General features: G+C 41.6%; 1 protein-coding gene across 4 annotated transcripts; it reads left to right on the top strand.

The window, feature by feature from the left end:
- The first annotated feature begins 3643 nt into the window (after nt 1-3643).
- On the top strand, nt 3644-13527 carry Enpp4 (ectonucleotide pyrophosphatase/phosphodiesterase 4). Of its 4 annotated transcripts, XR_004112386.1 has the most exons (5): nt 3771-3877; nt 7142-7993; nt 8323-8493; nt 10206-10637; nt 11979-13527. XR_004112386.1 is itself a non-coding variant. In XM_031347966.1 (4 exons), the coding sequence occupies exons 2-4, from the start codon at nt 7174-7176 to the stop codon at nt 10568-10570; spliced, it is 1356 nt and encodes a 451-aa protein (XP_031203826.1). In that variant the 5' UTR covers nt 3644-3877; nt 7142-7173; the 3' UTR covers nt 10571-13527. The 4 variants fall into 4 exon arrangements, 3 of the variants coding, with proteins under 3 accessions (XP_031203826.1, XP_031203825.1, XP_031203824.1); XM_031347966.1 differs by having other exon boundaries at nt 3644-3877; nt 10206-13527; XM_031347965.1 differs by having other exon boundaries at nt 10209-13527.
- The last annotated feature ends 236 nt before the right edge of the window (nt 13528-13763 follow it).

Here is a 13763-nt window from a genome sequence, read left to right as displayed (position 1 = left end):
CAATGTAGCAACTGTGTTGAAACACTGACTTTCTCAATTAGCTCATCAAATGTTTATAGAGATTGTACTATTTGGGATTAGAGAATGTCCCCATGACTGAACAAAATCTTTTGGGTAGTGGAGTGGGATTGTTCCAACAGACCCGGCTTGGGTCAGTTTTTACTAACTTGCTCCAATTTGTTTATTACTCTTCAGATTTTCTATTAAAAAGAAAAGAAAAGAAAACTTCCCATACCCCAAGAAAGTCCCCAATTTAGTGTCAATTAAGAAAGGTGGATCTCCAAAGTCCATTCTGGAGATGAAAGAGAGCTATGGTTAGCCTCACCAAATTCTCATAGACTAAGAAGGTGATGGGGCCACACTGCAGAGATGGTGCAGTGCTGAAGAGCATGTACTGCTCATTTAGGGGACCTGAATTAGGGTTGCAGCACCCAAATAATCAGGTTACAGCTGCCTGAAATTCCAGCTCCAGAGGGACCTGCAGCCTCTAGATTCCTCAGGCACCTGTCCTCACTAGCACATAGCCACACACAGATACTCACATATACACAATTAAAAATAATACAAATAAATGGGTTTTTTTTTAAAGAAAAAGGAAGCAAGCTGGGCAAGCAAAATACCAGAATAATACCCTCTCTGCTCATCTCTCTAGAGTAGAGGCCCCAAGGGCTGAATCCTCCTCAAGGGAGAGGGGATGGGCATGTTAATCTCCACATAAAAAAGCCTCAGAAGAATTTTTGCTCTCTTTTTATTAAATACTTGGGGAAATACCTCTCAGGATGAAGAAATGTCACAACAGATTATACAGAACTTTTTAAACAGTGCTTCAATGTTTCAAACCCATCACCTCTAAGATTATTCAGATGCAATATTGCTTAAAGCAAGCTAGGTAGATGATTTCATTGCCTGAACTTTCAAAATCATTATGAAGCTATGTTTCATAAGGTAGTTTCATGTTTTACAGTCACAATAAAACCTACTCTATTTATACATAGAAGCATCTGGTGTTCATGAGCATCTGCACTTTAACCTGTGCTCCTGATGATCTGAGTGACCCACTGGCTTGTGTTTCATGACTGTCTCCTTAGAACTGAACAGCAAGTCACTATTGTTTTGCTTTGGCCAGGGTGTGGCTTTTGCTCTGAAACCATTTTCCTGTAACTTCTGACCTAACTACTGCCAACAATGAGTTGGGCATGAGGATTTTTTTTTTTTTGTCTATTTCTTCTTTCTTTAAATTACAAAGAGCTACATCTTTAACTTTGAAAACTAGATAAAATTATTTTAACATTTTGGGTTAATGAATGGATGGGAAATCATGAAAGACAGAGAAACATTCTTTGACACCGCTGCCTTTAATCTGCTGCTGCCTGCAGAGGCACAGGCTTGAGTCCCTGTGCATCGAGCCTGGCCAGCTCTTTCTGGAGCACAATATTCATCTGTGAATAGTGAGTTTGGCTGTTGCTTCCTTGCAGTGTCTAAGACAAGGTGAGTTTAAAGGATCTCTATATAAAACCCTCTTTTCAAAAGATGAGATGAAAGAATGTTGTAAGTCAGTGATATTCTCACCTAAATGAGACATTTATGTAAAAAACAAAAACATTTTAAAAATGAAGATCAGTAGTAAAGCCGCACTCTTTTATCATTATATTTCTAGAAGGTCGTTTCTAGCACCCACTCCATCTCAGATCAACTAAGGAAAAAGTAGTTTTGATAAATAATCCCTGTCCCTTGCTCAGCCCAGGGTGTGGATGGAAAGACTGGCAATTACCTGTTCTTTATTTTTGTTTTTACTGGCTTAGAGTTGGGCATGTGAGACAAGAACTAGTTTAACTGAAATGGGAGATGTCACTGAAAGACCAAACCCTCAAGAAGTCACTTATATCAACCAAGATACAAGAAAAAAAATGGATCTTATAATTTCCATGAAAGGTAACAGATGCCAATTAATTTCCAGGTAGAAAGGGGAGAGTGGCATACATGAGTAATACCTCCCTCGCTGGTGTACAAAATCCACAATTTCTGAAGTATACCTTCCCATCTGGATTTCTTGTTCTATAAGGAAATAAATAACCCTTATCATTTACTCTTATTTGACATGAATTTCAAGCATGGTTGATAAAAAAAATATGAGAGATAACAGGAGTCTGGTGCCAAGGGAGACCATTTTGTCTCTTTATTTTTGACTACATTATCTTAAAGTGGAGGAGACCAGACTACAGGGGACTCTGAGTGGGGACACACACACACACACACACACACACACACACACAGAGGCAGTGCTAGTGGTTAAGGAAGCTTTTCTTTCTGTTGGCAATCAGCTCACTGTTCTATTACATGTGCCACCCATGGAGCACTCAATTCTGTTTTTTTTTTTTAATTTTATTTTTTAAAGCAATTGTGTTCCCAATAAGGAAGCAGCAGGATATGCAGAATCTTGGTTCCCAAATGCAGAAAATTTAAGTTCTGTTAAACTGTACATTACATAAATGCTCCTGGAACTCCATCTTACCCTACTGTTCAAAATGGGGCACACTTGGAGGCATCACAATAACAACCACAGCTAATACGATGACCAGTGATTGGCTGAGTGCTTTATTTGCTTTAGTGAACTTACTGGAGAAGAGCGCTGAGAGCTTGGTCCTGTGGAAGGACTAGCTCTGCAAATGAAGAGATGAAGCTCAGACAGGCCGAGGCACACGCCCAACATTACTCAATGCTGGCAAAGACAACCTGTAGGTCCAGGGTGCTACTGTCTGATTGTACAGGGTAGCTGGAGGCTTGAGACTAGAGACTACACTCAGATTAAAATTGTCTCCTTGATTGCACCCAGGCTCTGAGTTATGGCTGTCCTCTCAACTCAGAGCAGGTACCAAATTCAGCCTTTGACATTTAATGTCCAGAACCCAACAAATCCAGCTCCTGGGTTTCCAGCTAAGTCTTTTAGATTTCAGGATCTAGTGTATGATTTTGATATCCTTAATTCGTTTCACTGAACCTCCTTGAGTATCTTGTGCAGAGACTATAATGAAAACATTTTCTGGGCTCTTGCATCTTAACAGAGGGAGCATGTAGACACGGAGCACCTTAAACTACCTCATTAAACCCGATAAACACTGAGTACTTCTATGTCAACTATGTCTGGACAATACAAACAATAAAGAAAGACATCTCTGGCAATTCTGCTAACTACGTTTGAAGTTGGATTATTCAGCTATTAATACTCTTTTTAAAGGCAAGAGCATAATTTCACATCCACAGCTGTGGCAAAATTAGAACAAATTTAGTTTGAGGACCCTAAGAGACTTTTATTTGGGTTTGTAGAAACAGACACCACCTTATTCAAAACAGAATGAATGTGCAAATGAGATGACCAGAGGATGATTTTAAAACAGAAAAGGGAGTTTTAAAAGGCAGAAACATGACCACAAAAAAGTGAACTGGTTGTTTCAGAGTTTCTTTCCTTGTGCAGGTGAAGGCAGACGGAACTTCCTCATCTCCTGCCTAAACAAGGAACCCATAACAGGGTGATAAGTAAAGGGCACGGCGGGTGAGAGACGCAAACCTTTTCTCCTCCATCCAGCTCAACTCCACCTGTCTCCGAGTGGTACAGTTAAACGAACCAATGGGAGAGGGAGTCCAGTTCACCTCTCCGGAGCGTCCGGCAGCAGCTGCGCACTCGGAGCCAGAGCGCCGGGGGCAGCGCCAGTCTCCGCGGTGGCCCGCGGGGTGGACGTCCGCTACTGCGCAGGCGTCCCAGGAAGCGCTCCGCGGAGCCCTCCTCCGCCCGCGTCCGCCGAACCCGCAAGTACCCCGGAGTGTGCGGTTCCGCTAGCGCCGAGTTCCGCGCGCCGGACCGAAGTGGCGGTGGAGGCGGGTGAGTCCTGAAGGGAAATGCCACTCCCTTCGCCTGCTCACCGAGGGCGGAGGGTAGAGGCGGTGAGAGCTTCTGCTCCCTTCTGGCGGCATCGGTCGGCGCGTGGGGGTGACCAGGGAGGCGGGGAAGAGGAGCGTACCGCGGCAGGTGGATACCAACTGTGGCGTTAGGTGAGGGACGAGGGTCACAGTCGGGGTCAGGGTCAGGGTCAAGGCGTGCGGGCGGGCGGGGCCGCGCCTGCCCAAGTGTCTGCTCCAGGGTTAGTGCTTTCCTGCTGTCAATTGGCGTTCCTGTCCTAGAAAACCTAGAGAGCAGGCTGAGGGAGATGCCTGATGCTGGGCTAGGCGCTGCACAAACAACCCTTCCCGTGCTGGAGCCAGCCCTGAGCCTTGATGGCTGTCCTGCTAGTGACAGGGAAATCCCGTGTTCCTTTGGTAGGACTCCAGAGGAGCCATCTGCAGAAGCACGCGCGGTCGTGTGGTTGTTTTCCCCCTTTCTTCCAGTTTCCCCAGAGATTTCTCAATTTTAGAGGAACTTCTCAATTTTCGTGCTTCTCCCCTGCCTTACCCCTGAACTAAGTTTAAAGTCAGGTTTACTGGGTATAACCGGGAAGAAATTTTGTTGGATATTACATAGTGGGGCATTTTATGTGCAATAAGATGTAACTGAGTTGAAGATGCAATGTGTGGCCTAGAACGGCGGAGAACTATTTAGAATCGTAGAATCGTTAAGACTTAGAAAGCTTTCAGGGAGTTGGTTTTCTTCCCTTAGTTTAAGCACTTAATAAAAAATCTATGGGTAAACCACCTGTTTACCTGTGCCACAGGGATAATAAAGGATACTGCTATTTTAAAGCCACCTTTGAATTTCATTGCTTCAAAGAGCAGGTGGAATGTTAAGGCTGGCAAGTGGCTTTTCCCTTACCCTCTTCCAATCCAAGTCTTTGATGGTCCAGGATGCAGTGAGAGCTGATTGACATGCATTCCTTTTAGGCAAAACAGTCAATCCACCCAAACTGGAGACTCCATCAAATTTCCAGTTACTGCCAAGCTCCTTTATGCAGTCCAGATATCTGCCCTTTCCCATGCCCCACCCCCTTTTAAAATTCGCTTTGAGGTTTTGTTGGTGTGAAAATTACAAACTTTTCTTACAACATTTTATAATCTCATTCATGGGTCCATGGCTTCCTCATCCCATGAAAATGGTCCCAGGACTTTTTGACTGGCAATTTGTGTATAGCTGAAGACTCAGTGTTAGAATGAAACATGTCGGGGTAAACATGGATCTCTGCACTGCTGAGGAATGCTCTTCTGACAGGCTTGGTTCTGTTTAGCATGGAGAGTGTTGTCTGGCTTGTTAACTTGTAATGTTTCTATACTTGTTACAAGCATGAAATTAAGATGGTAGTAAATGTTCTGAGTGCTACCAGTCGGTGGACTAAAGCTTTGCCATGTATGAAAAGAGCCTAAAGTCTTCTCAATTTACCATCAGCTCCATTGTGATGTTCTGCACGCCATAGCACATGCCTAACTAATTTATAACTAAAAGTGATGAGGGACGCTAATATTGAGGTTTTTCTCCTAACCTTTATGCATTCCCATTTTACCTACAAGGAACTAGAAGCTGGGAGAGAACAGATGACCAAGGGCCCCATCTTCTAGCAGACTGCTTTTGATTCCGGGCAGAGTTTGGGATTCATAAGAGCATGTGATTTTTTTGTTTTTTTGTTTTTTTGGGGTTTTTTTTTAAACCTTTTTATTCAGGATTTGGGGGAGAACGATTTTTTTTTCATTTGTATTTTGTGGGAGAAGGGCAGACATAGGTTTCATTATGTGGTATCACTTTGAATATAGGAAGTACTGCAAGACATTCTCACGTTAAAACACCCAAACGTGCATTATAAGATGTATAATTCACACCATTTTTGAGGTAAGATGAGATGATAAAGATGCTTGTCTTTTGTGGTGGGACATTTAAGGATACAGTTCCACTTTTTAAAATTTACTTTGATATGTAAGACACCATTAGATGCACTCATTTACATGTACAGCTTTCTGAAGTTGTAACCATCACAGTCGATCTGAAAGCACTTTTCACCACCTCCAAAACAAACTTCCTTCCCTTTGACATTTACTGGTACTTTCCACAAGCCTACCCTTAAGACTATCCATGCTGTCTTATCTCTATAGAAATGGCCTTCTCAAAAATTTCATCTGAATAGAATCATACAAGAGGTGGTCATCGGTGACTTCCTCTTCCATGTGTGTTCATGGCAGGGCATCTGAGTTTTGGACGTAATCAAAGGCGGTGAAGAGTCACTGCCATAGTTTCCTCTAAGAACTTTCCAACTTTAGCTTTCTCGTAGGCCTGTGACCGGTTTTGATTTAACTTTTCCATGTTAGGAGATGGGAGTACCATGGCCATTCTTTTGTATGTGGCTCCCCAGCTTTTGCAGCATTTATTCAATTGGCTCCTCATCTCTCTAACCATTAGAGGTCACTGTTTTTGAAAAATTTTAGGTACACTGTAAAATTGCAAATAATCCAGTAATCAGTGGACTATTACTAGAAAGTTCAATTAGACATAATACTGAGCCTGGGATACTGGGGGGAAAAATGCCATGCCTTTAGCTGTAAGGTGGACATTGAAAGGAGATATGCTGATGAAGCTCCTTTTAGGAACTGTTAAACTTCTGAAGTTACTGTGGCATCCAAGTCCTTGATCTGTCAGTCACCTTCATATCAGAACTGGAGCACTTGCCCACTGAGATCTCCCCCGAAGGGTAGCATTCATTTTGTCTCTATAGCAATAGTTTTGTATTAAACACAAACTGGGGATGGGCCAATATGGTAGACGTCCACCAGCTCCTCATGTGGGCTGAATACAAGAGAGCTTGTATTCCGAACAAAAGAATCATTTTCATGTTTTCATCTACTTTTTTGTAAATGTTTAGGATAATTTCTGCTGTTCTAGATGAGCAAGATAGACAAACAGGAATGTTTATGGAGACAAGAGAAGGTCCCATTTTCCCTCCAGAGCTTGATGATGTGTGTAACAGGTGTCAGTAGTGAACTGGGAAAGGCAATTTTTTTTTTTTCTGTTTCAACTTCATTGTTATCTTTGAAGCTAAGTTCTAAGTTGCCATCAGTAGAGTTAGCATGTGAAGGGTTTGTAAATGTTGATTCTCTTCTGCTAGGTAAATTTCTGAAACTTAAATAGTGTTGCTACTTTATGCATTATGGTATTTTTTTTTTTATGTTTTAGGGGCCCTAGCTGCTGTGTCCAACGTGATCAATATGAAGTTATTAGTAGCTCTTTTGTTTTGGAGACTTGTCACTGGCTATAATTCTTCCCATAGCTCAGCACCTCAGTTACTTCTGGTATCCTTTGACGGCTTTAGAGCCGACTACCTGAAGAACTATGACCTTCCTCACCTCCAGAACTTTATCAAAGAAGGTGTCTTGGTGGAACATGTTAAAAATGTTTTTATCACAAAAACATTTCCAAACCACTACAGCATTGTGACGGGCTTATATGAGGAAAGCCATGGCATTGTGGCCAACTCCATGTATGATGACGTCACGAAGAAACATTTTTCTGAATCCAATGATAAGGATCCATTTTGGTGGAATGGAGCAGAGCCTATTTGGGTGACCAATCAGCTTCAGGAAAACAGATCAAGTGCTGCCGCTATGTGGCCTGGCACTGATGTGCCCATTCACAATATCACGCCTTCCTATTTTATGAATTACAGCAGCTCAGTGCCCTTTAAGGAAAGACTAAGTAACGTTACCACGTGGCTCAGCAGTTCCATCCCACCAGTCACCTTTGCAACGCTCTATTGGGAAGAACCAGATGTAAGCGGCCACAAATATGGGCCCGAAGATACAGAAAACATGCGTCGGGTATTGAAAGAAGTAGATGACCTTATTGGTGATATTGTCCTAAAGCTCAAGGTGTTAGGACTATGGGAAAGCCTTAATGTGATCATTACAAGCGATCATGGGATGGCTCAGTGTTCTGAGAACAGACTGATATATTTAGATTCCTGCATCGACCATTCAAACTATAGTGTCATAGACTTCACCCCTGTGGCTGCGATTCTTCCCAAAATAAGTAAGTAGCTGTTTAAAATAAGTGAGATTGACATTTCTTCCAGTGATGGAATAAGTTATCAGTAGTAATACATAGTTTATATTTGCTTAAGAAACTCAGTGTTAAAACTCTCCCCTTTCTAGATCAACCAGGACAGGCTGATTGGATTGATATGTGGGTTATTCCAAGTGCCCATCTCTGACACTGTTGCATGATTGCAATCTGGTTTGAGGATTAAAAGCAATTTAACTAGATAATATTATCCAGAATGTATTTCTGTTTATGCTAGTCAGATATATCTTTGCTTCTGAGTCAAGCACAGTTTTCCCATTCGCCTTTCCCTTTTACAGATGTAACAGAGGCTTATGACAAACTGAAACACTGTAACCCTCACATGAATGTTTATCTCAAAGAAGCTATTCCTAACAGATTTTACTACCAACACAGCAACCGGATTCAGCCCATTCTCTTGGTTGCTGAGGAAGGCTGGACAATTGCATTCAGCAAGTCGTCATTCAAATGTAAGTGTTTATCTCTGCATTTGTGGAGTCTCTGAGGGCTCCATCGCACATCATGACCTTGTTCCGGAAGGCAGGTGCTTTGATATAGTTCTGTTCATACTGTACTATTAGTTCAGTTTTGCAGTGTACAGTGTACTGTGTACAATTTCCCTGTGTACTGTGGCCACAGCTCACTCTTCCATCAGGAGGTGGTGTAACTCCAGGGAAGAGCTGCCCTTTCACTTTCCAGTTCCTTCTCCTTGTATGTGTTTGGAAAAAAAAAAAAAAAAAAGTTTGCCTGAGTGACCTCCAGACTTTCCTAGATGATGAAATCACTTCCTTACGTGCTCTGGTTCTGTGGGTCACTGGGCAACAGTTAAAAGCAAACAGTTAAGTTAGCAAAGTCAGTCCGTCACAACTGCTCAAACCGTGCTTGACTACAGGGTGAGCTACAAGTCCTCTCAGATGGCGGTTACGTATTAAGTCCTCTCAGATGGCGGTTACTTATCGCTACTTTGTTTTTAGTGTTGCTACTTTAAGAATTCTGATCCCGAAGTCCATTACAGGGCTCAGCAAATGTCCTTAAATTGCTGGATAATAAATATTTCTGGCTTCCCCGGGCCAGCTGGTCTCTGTTTGCGCTACTTGGCTCAGCTCTGTTTTTCTAGCATGAAAACTGCCGTGGCTATCTGGTAAGCTAATTGAAGTGTGTGTAATAATGAAAGTTGGCTTGCACATGCAAGTGAAGGGCCAGGCTTAGGTACAGACTGACTATGGGAATATGGAAGTATGAGTCAAGCTTAAAACAGACTGCGTACTATTTATATTTATTTGTTTTAAATACTTATTTTTGTAAACTAGGAAAATACAGAAAAGAACAAAACCATCATAGTCCATCAGTATGGAAATATAGACAAATATTATTTGTGGGGCTTTGCCCTCCCAATACTTTTTTCATATACTTACTTGAGTTGGAATTTTAATCGCAGTGGAATCATTGGAGGCTTGTGTTATTAGTCCCTGAGCACTACATCAAACTTCCATACCCCTAAAATGGAAATTCACAAAATGCATGTGGTCCACATTCACAGACAAGGTCATAGAGCCAAACTGGAGAATCTGCTATTGGATTTCTATCGGGGATGGTTAGCCATTATTTCTTTGAGCCAGACGTTTACTGGAGATACAAGCTAGGGTTGTCCGCATTTCTTTTACATTCAGTACACAAGTGCTTTCTCTAAAATCCTCACTTATCCAACCTTCCTGACTTTTGAAGTGTTTATTAGCCAGCAGTAAGTCACTGATGTGTTATGCCATGGTATTGGAACAAGTGAGAGAGTTAAGTCTAGAATCCCATCCCCCCACTTGGTGTTCTGTCTTCTCTCTCACTTGTTCAGGACCCTCAGCACCAGTGCTGTCCATCGTGAGCTTTTGCTCCTAGCACTGCAGATGAATAGGTGAAGTAAGGGGGTTAGAGCTAAAGCATAAGGACCTCAGGTTGAGAAGTGTTGAAGTCTAAAGCTGTGATTCATAGGAAAAGAGGTGTGTGCATGTGAAATGCGGGCTGCCCTAAGCGAAGGAAACAGATTTTCATGTCTGGCTTCTGTTTAGTGCAGCCAGGTAGAATCTTAATGGATGGAGACAGGCTGGCAAGAAGCTATATGTTTATAGTGAACAGGATGTTCTGTAATAAAACACTAGCATTCAGTAACATAATTTTGTCTTTTCTCCAGTAGGTGACCATGGCTACGATAATGCCCTGCCTAGTATGCATCCATTTCTTGCTGCCCATGGACCTGCCTTTAGAAAAGGGTACAGGCAGAGTACCATCAACATTGTGGATATTTATCCAATGATGTGCCACATCCTGGGACTAAAACCGCAGCCCAATAATGGAACCTTCAGTCATGCCAAGTGCTTGTTAGCAGACCAGTGGTGCATTAATCTCCCAGAAGCCATTGGAATTGTTGTTAGTGCACTGTTGGTATTAACCATGCTAACAGGCCTCATAATATTCATGCAGAACAGAGCGTCTGCATCCCGTCCTTTCTCCCGCCTTCAGCTGCAGGAGGATGATGATGATCCTTTAATTGACTAAATCACTGTGTCTTACTAATTTCAAAACTAAGGATCCATGCGAGGAGTGGTGTTACAAACACAAAAAGGTATATTCCAAAAGACAAGACACACGTGGCAAAATTACTCTGTGGTGTGGGTGTGGGTGTGGTGTTGTGTGTTGTTTTGGTGTGTTGCCTGCTGCAAATAACCCTGATGGTATTAGAGTGGCTGGTTAATCAGTTCAAACCACCTATTTCCCTAGCAAGACTAGCGTTTGAGGAAAAACTCTGGTCCCCCCTCCTTCTTTTCTCCTTTCCTTCTTTCTTTCCTTCCTTCCTTCCTTCCTTCCTTCTTTCCTTCCTTTCTTTCTTTTTTTTCCTTTCAGTGAAATATTACTTTAAGTGAAAATATACCAGAATTTAATAGGCGTGCTTTTTTAACAAGTTTATATATTTGTAAATGACACAAAACTGTTTATGTAATTCTTGCATTTTATGTATCCTGGAGGAAAAGTTGCATATATTTTTATATTTGTCTTTAGTTAGTATGTGTTCCAAGAAAACCCTTGAAGTAGGAAATTCTGTGATAGTTAATAAAATGATTAGCCACATAGCATACTGTAGCATACAAAGAAATTGTTTTAGATAAAGCTGCTAAAAACAAACAAAACCCAAGGAAGACTATCTAATACAAAGTCTGAGCTTGGTAAAACCTGTAAGCCGATGACACCTCGGAAGTTGAGTCTGGGGCTGGGCATGGTGGTGCACACCGGTAGGAAGGATGAGGCAGAGGGCCTTGACCTGGAATCCATCCTGGGTTACATAGCAGCACCTTGTGGTTTTGTTTGTTCATTTGTTTGTTTTAGTTACATTTTTGGATACTATTGTTTATAAGGAGTTTCAAAGAAAATAGAGAAAAATTGTTCTCTATTTGTGTTTAACGTCTCTGGGTAAGTTGTGTGTGCCAGTGTGTTTGTATGAGTGAATGTGCAGATGTCATATGACATAGAAAGGGGACTGGACCCTGTGCCAGAACACAGCTGTCACGGAAGGTTCAGCTCAAGGAAAGGCTACTTCTTGCAGCCCTTACATGTATATTTTCACCAACTCACAACTTAATATCACAATTAAAATATCGTATTTTTGTTAGAACTTTCAATTCTCATGTTTATTGGAAGTGTTCAAACGCTGTAGGAAAAGATATGACGTGAGTGCAAAGCTGCAAGGTCAGGACTTTTGTATTGACCTTTGTGAGTCTCGATGTGCCTCCTATGCAGTCGAGTGGTAAGCCATATAAAATGGAGTTCAGTGTCTTCTGCCCTGACAGCAGCTGCGTACTAAGGGCAGAGCAGCTCCAGCCCTGCACTGCTGCTCCCTCGCCTGACTCATCGTAACCCCGAGAACCAAAGAGTTGTTGTGAAGCACTGTCATCATTCATTCCCTCCATAGCTGGGGCCTCAGAACCAGAGCCATTAGAACAGCCAGTAGACAACAGACCACTGCTTCGTGTTACTGGAGTGATCGTCAGCATTTTGACAATGTAAAGCCAACTTGATTATTGCTCTTCGGATGCTGTTCAGACGGACCTACAGTAAGTATGCAGTCCACTTAGACACAGATGATCCGTGATGACCGACGACACTTGTCAGTCATCTTAGATTGATTGCACTGTACTGGCTCACTGTGAATTTCCTTCATTTTGATGTCTGGTGCCTCATTGTATTGGGGTTTTGAGAGGAATTTCTGTACTGCATACATAATCTATGTTCTTGGTCATAGAATGGCTGTTTTAAGAACAGGATAGGATTGATTTTGTTCATAAATGCTCTGAATTATTTTGTTACATAGAGATACTAAGGGGTGAAGAGTTGATCGAGTGAAACAATAGAGAAAGCCCTGCTTATTTCAATTTCCATGTAAGAAAATAACAAATAAATTGCCACATTCACTTTGAAAAGAAAAATGAGTGGGCATTTTTGAACTGTATCCCAGCAGAGTTGAAGACACATTAGTTCCTATAGTGGTGTGGATCCCAGTGATCCCTTTACCTCGACTGCACCTTCCACTTGTCCAACTGTAGAGCAGAGTTTTAAAAGGGATAGGATAGGAAGGGATGTCAGTGTCTTGGCCCTTGCAGTACATGGATTTATTTTGTATTTTATTCTGTTCTCAGACTACTAAAACTAGGTAAAATTTTATAAAGTGCTTATTCAGAAGAATTTGTGTAATCAAGTAGATTATTATATTGAACTTTCTGCTAATTCATTTTTATCTTTGAAAAAAAAATTATCACTGTTAAGGCCCATGGCTGCAGTTTTGCTCTGAGAAAACCTTTTTACTAAAGGTGGCCTTTGACATGAAGGTTTGGTGTGTATGTTGTAAAGCATTAGCTAAACCTGCTCTGCTTTCTGTTCAGGGGAAAATATTTGACTTCAGGAAACTTTTAGCTCTTCTTGGTAATAGGACTCAAAGATAATAGGAAAGTGTTTGCGTATTTTTGGGTAATTGCCCTAGTCAGCTCAGAACTGAGTACCTTGACTCTCTAGTAGAGGGCCAGCTGTGTTCCTCTTAGCCACCTATCATGCATGCTCTTCTGTAAAAGCAATGGGGTATGGCAGAGGCACACTGACAGGGCTTCCCAGAAGGCTTCCTTTAAGAACCCACAGGTGAGCCTCGGCATGCTAAAGGATCCGCCTTTGCATTGATGTTGGATGTATCCCTCTTTGCCCACGTGGTAAGCTTTAAGGATTGTTGGCTTTAATTCCTTTTATGAAGAGTGGTTCATTTCATCTTTAATTTATAACTTTACAAACGAAGGACAAAGATTAGGTATAAAGTATATATGTATTGTCAGTTCTCAAACAGCATGTAAATACAGAGAATGTGCTGTAAGGAGGTCTGCCAGTGCCTTAACTTAAAGGGAAGACATGGCTTCAACTTGTAGCTAATGACTTTGCTTATGATTAAAATGTATGTAAATAAAGTCTACCCAAACGAATACATCAGCCTTCTTAATTTGTCACCTTACAAAATGTACATACTGTGAAAGCTGAATGTTCATGACTTGAGCGATTCTGCAAAGACCTTTATAGACACTCATTATGGATCTTTTTGAAAACCAGGATTAAAGGTATATAACAACCAATTTTTAAAACAATATATAAAATACAAATAGTATGATGGCATCATTGGCAAGAGACCAGAGAAAATTTGCAAACCTCTTGAACTAAGATT

This window comes from Mastomys coucha, unplaced genomic scaffold (genome assembly GCF_008632895.1).
Source record: "Mastomys coucha isolate ucsf_1 unplaced genomic scaffold, UCSF_Mcou_1 pScaffold3, whole genome shotgun sequence".
Lineage (NCBI taxonomy): Eukaryota > Metazoa > Chordata > Mammalia > Rodentia > Muridae > Mastomys > Mastomys coucha.
This window is presented reverse-complemented; position numbering and strand designations above follow the sequence as displayed.